Source organism: Juglans regia, chromosome 1 (genome assembly GCF_001411555.2).
Source record: "Juglans regia cultivar Chandler chromosome 1, Walnut 2.0, whole genome shotgun sequence".
Lineage (NCBI taxonomy): Eukaryota > Viridiplantae > Streptophyta > Magnoliopsida > Fagales > Juglandaceae > Juglans > Juglans regia.
In genome coordinates this window covers 42,490,549-42,497,249 of record NC_049901.1, presented here as the reverse complement: position 1 = coordinate 42,497,249, position 6,701 = coordinate 42,490,549, and the positions used below count along the sequence as shown (strand labels likewise).

Genomic DNA, 6,701 nt, shown 5'->3' with positions numbered 1-6,701 from the left:
TAAATTATTAATAACATTTTATCATAAGAAATAACAATTTATTATATATTTTTTATATTTTAAAAAAAATGGAAAACCAGACCGGACAGGATCGAAAACCGGAAGTACCGATCTAGAAGAGTAACTGGAGCGTAATCGGTTTTGAAAAATGTAAAACCGATACATACCGGTTCGATCTTAGATTTTGTCCAAAACCTGATCAGTTACACCCTTACTTCTTACGCACTCTACTGATTTGTGATTGGTCAAAACAGTTATTTTATATTTAAAACAATATACAGTCAATCACATTAATAAAGTGTACAAAAAAATACATAAAAATGATTGTAAATTTTTATTTGTAAAAAAATAATTCCCACTAATAAAAAATAATTTTTTTTACATTTTTTTTTAAAGTGAAATCTATATTTTTATGAAGACTTGCATAAATAAGACTTATCAGTAGGAAAAATCATCTCTCTTTTATATAATGGACAATGCTATAGCTGTCGTTGGGAGCTCCCGTCCGTGTTTTTTTAAATTATTTTTTTATAAAATTTTTTAATAATTTTAGATATTTTTAAAAAATAAAATAAATTTAGAACATTATTAAAAACACTTCTTTAATTAAAAAGAAAAAAAATTATTAAAAACTACTTTAATCACAAAGTAAAATAAAAAATCTTCATAATTAAAAATATATTTTTTAATAATATTATAAATTTTTTATTTTTTAAAAATATTAAAATAAATCTATATAAAAATTAATTTAAAAAAAAAAACAAATAAAAATACATGACAGAGCTCTAGCATTATTCATATATAATATGATTGCGAATAATGTAAAGGTACAGACTACCGACAACCCCCACGATTCATGTGAGTCTTTTACCCATCAACTAGCGAAGCAGCAGAATCGAAAACCACAACGGGAAAAGAGAGCACGCGAATTTTGGACAAGTTCCCGAATCCCTACACATCGTCTCATTTTTTTATAATGTCTATGTTTTTAAATTAATCATAATGCATTCGAATGATTCAATAGAAGACGAAAGATTCAAATGGAAAGATTATCTAATTAAATCAAACAAATTAATATAATAAGAACTAAACGTAGGGACATTAAAAAAACACACTAAAATATTAGTAGTACATACTACATAGATTATTAAGGCATGTTTGGATGCATGCATGTCACTCTTTTGCATCATCCCTCTCAACAATCTTCACCGGAAGCCCACCTTTCATTTTGGAAGTCAAGTACGGTACAAACTCCGGCTCAAATCCTTCTTCCATTACCGGCACCACCTTGAACCTCCTTAGAATCCCCGCAACCAACCTCTTCATCTGCAGGAATGCCATCTCCTTCCCCAAACAAATCCTCGGTCCCGCCTGGAACACTGTGTATGTGTATGCGTCCCTCCCTACGAACCTCCAATGCTTCTCCTCCACCTCCTCGCTCTTCTCCAGCCATCGCTCCGGCTTAAACTCTGCCCAGTCCGAACCCCACAGCGTCTCCATCCTTCCCATGGCGTATTGATGGTACGTCACTCTCATTCCCTTCTTCACCACCGTCCCGTCCGGCAAAATGTCGTCGATGGCGGCCTCCTTTGTGTCTGCAGCGACGGGCGGGTATAGCCGCATGCTTTCGCACAAAGAAGCGTGGGTGTACACCATGTCTTTGACTTCATCATAAATAGGAGATTCAGATTTTTCTCTGATTTCCTTCAGAACCTCAGCCTCAACGCGTGGGTTCTTGGAAAGTAGCCAGAAATACCATGTCAAAGCCGACGAGGTAGTGTCACGCCCGGCAAGTATGAAGCTTATCACTATGTCCGTCACGAAGTTCTCGTCCGAATGGCCGGAGCTCAAGAACCTTGACAAGAGGTCGACGGAATCGAGCGAGGCCGTCTCGCCGAGCTCGTGCTTTTTTTCTCTTATAATATTTGTGGCAAATTCTCGGACTTCTGATACTGCGATTCTCAGACGTTTCTCGGACCCAATATTTAACAGCTTCTTGATTTTCCAGACGAGGGGGATTAACGCAATGAACCTCTCGCTGCTGATCTTGACGCCTTCCTCAAAAGCTTCCGCGAACTTGGCTTTTGGAAGAGAGGGCAACAAGTAGGCAGGGTCGAACCCAAAAGCGATTTTGCATATATTGTCGAAGGCGAACCGCTGAAGAATATCCTGGAAGTCTAGGACAGTTCCGGTTTTGGCGGCAGCCGAGGATAGGATGGGGATGAGGCGGTCAGAGAGTTCGGTGTCGACTACGGTCTCGATGAACTTACGTAGAGACTTGGTGTTGAACTCATGGCTGGAGACTTGTCTCTGAAACTTCCAGGACTCGCCGTCCACGTTGAAGATGCCGTAGCCGAGCAAGTCTTTGAGGACAAGCTGGAAATTGCCTCCCTTGCCGTAGTTATGAAATTCGGTCTTGAGGATATGCTGGACGACGGCAGGGTTGGCCGTGATGACCTGGTAGCTGTTGAAGGATCGGCGGAGAACGATGGTGGCGGAGGGTGAGCTTTTCAGAATGTCAGTCATCCATTGCATACGTCGTTTTTGGTTGGCGTACACTGCAAAGAAAGAACCGATTAAAGGGTAGGATTTTGGGAGCTGGGTAGTAATGGTACTGGGGGAAGGTGGAGATTGTTTTTGGGGTTTTGATTTTCTGGTGAGGAAGAAGAATGAAAGCAAGGGAACAAGAACAGTCAGAGAAGCAAAGGCCAGGAATTGGAGCGACTCCATGCCTGATCAATCTTTGGTAAAGTTTTCTTCGGACACCTTTTGTTGACCCTTTTTGTGGTTTTGGATACCACAGTATATGTTTGAAGATTAGGATAGTGGATGTTGGTGGATATTTATAACTGGCCAGCAAATCTGGTTAAGCTCCTTTCAAACATGTACATGTGAATGATAATTTGTCTTGTCGTTCGTTTTTTGAAAGATCTTTTTTTATTTTTTTGGCAAACGGGGTTAGCCTCATCGCTTACGCCATAGAATTATAGAAACTTCCACCTCGTGTGAACGCGGAACCATTCATTATTTTCCCTCGTCTAACTTTCTTGAAGGCGAAGCTTATACGTACGTTCCGTTAAGGATTTGTTTGGACAATTATTCCGTTTAAACAGTGAGATGGAATAATTTTAAATAAAATTTAAAAGTTAAATAAAATATTATTTTTATTATTTTAAAATTTAAAAAAATTAAATTATTTATTATATTTTATATAAAAATTAAAAAAATTTATAATGATGAAATGAGATGAAGTCATTTATATATCCAAACGAGACCTCATATAAAATAAATTGTTATTTAAAAACTTTTTATAATTTTTTTCTTAAACAACACTAAAATTTAAAATTTTTTTAATTTTAAATATTTAATATTTTTATTTAATTATTGACAACTTCTTCAAAATTCTCAAAAAAAAAAAAAAAAAACAATACAACTACTTTTTTCAAATTTCAATACTATCAACAAAATTCTCAACCAGATGTTTTCTATAATCCGCGGCCTGACCGTTTGTAGGACCCAAAAATATAGATAAATATTTTTTCTATACTTTTTTAAATTTCAATATATACTATCAAATTTCTTTGTTTCTAAAATCTTTTGGTTCAATACTGTAAATTACTAAATTGAAAATGTCGTACATGATCATCATTTACCGTGTCAATTTCTACTTGGTCCAACCAGATATATAGATAAATATTTTTATACTCAAAGATAGATTTTATATGGTTTCGTATGCAAATGCGTCTCACAACGTGTGAGGACAATTTATTGGTTAGTCACATGATGTTATTATGTTAATGTCTCAAATCAGCAGCAAATGTCAACATTTCCTCGTCTTAGATTTTCTTCTTCATCTGTAATGACACTGACTGCCCATAAATAAAAGTACGTACCACAATATTTTATCTTAATTTGTTTACCTTTTGACGTATTAGGGTTAATAAAAAGAAAAATGATATTTGTCTATTTCATTTGTCTCCTCAATTTGATACTTCATATATTTTAATTTTTTTTATTAAATAGTTAAAAAAATGACTATTAGTGCATTGATTTTTTTTTATATTTTTTAAAAATATTTTTAAATGATAAAAAATATATGAATAAAAAATTAAAAAAATAAAAATAAAAATTTGAACTAGTGATAATATGGAGTAGTGCACTCTGAACGGCAAAGTAGCACCGCTCTAATAAAAATAGTATACTCTTATTAATTAGAGAGGGATTTGAATATGAATATTAATAATATAATATTCTAATAAAGAAAAACAAGATTAGTACTCCCACCTAATAAGAAAGTTATAAGTACGTACTGCATACAACATGATCAAGTATTATATTGAAGTGATTTTAGGTTTGTTAATTACTTAGTAAAACCAATCTATATTGTTAATCTAAAACAATGACAAGGCAACTTGCATATATAAAAATATTAATTAGCATTTAACGCCAAAAGATAGCGATGAATATTAGGTTGATCAGGACCAAGCATCGTATTATATATAGTTTGGTCCTTGTGAAAAGACAGTCTTGTACGTACCTTTCGATCTTCAGGAAGAAAATGATGTGGATTTGTTGCTGTTCCCAGTTTTAGGTGGCCTAGCTATCATGTTCACACATCACATCCAATTTCCATAAATATTGAATGCGTAACAAGTTTTGATACCACTCCCACGAGAAAATTCAAAGGTCATATATATATATATATATATATATATATATATATATATATGCCTATATTTAAAAACCGCTATAACGTTACTATTTATTACTGTTTGTCGTGAACAGTAAATCTAAATCAGTCATTTTTTTTTCCATATCTTATCACTATTCATCGACAGTATGATGAACAGTAATAAACAGTAAATATTTTTTTTTTTTTTGTCCATGTGAATGCCAATGTGCGACGTAATACCGCAATCGTACGTAGAGAATGGGAGAGAGAGGAATAAAGAAAAAGTGAAAAAAATATTGATTTTTGAGTTTTAAATGATCAATAAATAAGCTATATTTTTTTCTTCGCATGTTTTTTTCGCATATCCTATTACTGTTTATTATATCATACACTAAAAATCAACTTTAATTTATAAAATAATAATTTTTATCATTAAATAAATGATGAAATTTTACTGTACATTTTTAAGAGAAAAAACTATCTAATTAATTTGAATTTTTAATATAATTTAAATTTCATAATAAATGATGAACATAAATAAATAATAATTTTATTCTTATACATTAAACTATTTTAATATTTGAAATTATACTTTATTTTTTTCTTCAATTTGACAAATGTGGCAAACGTACTTTTTTTTATCAATTAAATAAGTAATAAAATTTTGTTAAATATTTTTAAAAAAGTATAACTATATAAATAATTAGAGTTTTAACATAATTTAAATATGATAATATTCTTAATTAACTAAAGATAACTGCTACAACTAATAAAAAAGTAACCTCAAAATATGTCATGAATGTGTATTTCATTTTTTTATTTTTCTTTTCATTTTTTCATGTATTTTTTTAATCATCATAAACATTTTTAAAAAAATAAAAAATTTACAACATCATTGGGTCAAGAGAGAATTGACAATCTATCTCTTCCCAAACAAAATTATTGAGTTCGAGAAAGAGATTAATAGATTCTTAAGTTTTCATAAACTTTTATATATTTTTTAAAATATTATTTAAATATAAAATATTTTTTATTTATTAATCTAATCATTACAATTTTCTTAAATATAAATTTTTTAAATTTTTTAAATTTTAAAACAAAAACTACATTAAAAAATTATATTCCAATAATATTTTAACTTTTATAATATTTTTATTTTAATTTTTTTTCTCTCATTTTCTAAAATTAAATAAAACATCTTAATTCAAATAATTTTATATATTACTATTCACAAATCATGTCACTACTATTAATACATCGATCCAAATCATATCTAAGGATATGATGTCTACGTGTGTTGTTTTTTGAAGGATGAGGCTGCTGCTGGTACATTAAAATTTTTAAGATTTAAATCCAACCCATCATTTTACCACTTTTTATTTTTTTTTCTTCGGTTGGATTGCTTCGATTTATGCAATGAAGTACTATCACTATCACAAAAATTCTCCACATCTCTTTTCACTTGTTAGGTGCAGAAATTGAGTTCATACAAAATTTTCTATATACTACTTATTTTACTTATGATTACGTTTTTATTTTTATTTTTTTTAACCCAAAACATATTTATATTTTACAAAATAGCAAATGTGACTCGCACATTGCCCAACCGCTAGTGTATAGATATATATATCACTTTTCTAAACTTCCTGAGCTGGAATTCCCAATTTAGAACAAGAAAAATCCTCTTTTTCTAGAGGAAAGGATGGATTATTCTCAGAATGAGTGTTCTCTACCATTTTAGAGACTTCATCATCATGTTCAGGCACGTCCAATCAACCAAATATGAAAATAGATATTTGATTTAATGATAAAATACGTAGATTTATATAGTTTGATATATATGATACCGTAATTACGTCAACTGCAATGAATAAGAGATAAACATAAATTGAGAATAAAATACACAGATTTATATAGTTGGACACTGAACCCACATCCTCGGATCGTTTGGAGTACAAATCCATTATAAATAAAAATATTTTACAGTTATTCATTACCTTTCTTAATCATTGTGCATATAGTAAAGCTG

General features: G+C 30.7%; 1 protein-coding gene across 1 annotated transcript; it reads right to left on the bottom strand.

Moving 5' to 3' along the window:
- Positions 1 to 1,035: 1,035 nt before the first annotated feature.
- On the bottom strand, positions 1,036 to 2,842 carry LOC108996008 (cytochrome P450 94A2-like). The gene has a single exon (XM_018971720.2). It carries the CDS (start codon positions 2,728 to 2,730, stop codon positions 1,174 to 1,176), a length of 1,557 nt encoding a protein of 518 aa, XP_018827265.2. The 5' UTR covers positions 2,731 to 2,842; the 3' UTR covers positions 1,036 to 1,173.
- Positions 2,843 to 6,701: the final 3,859 nt, after the last annotated feature.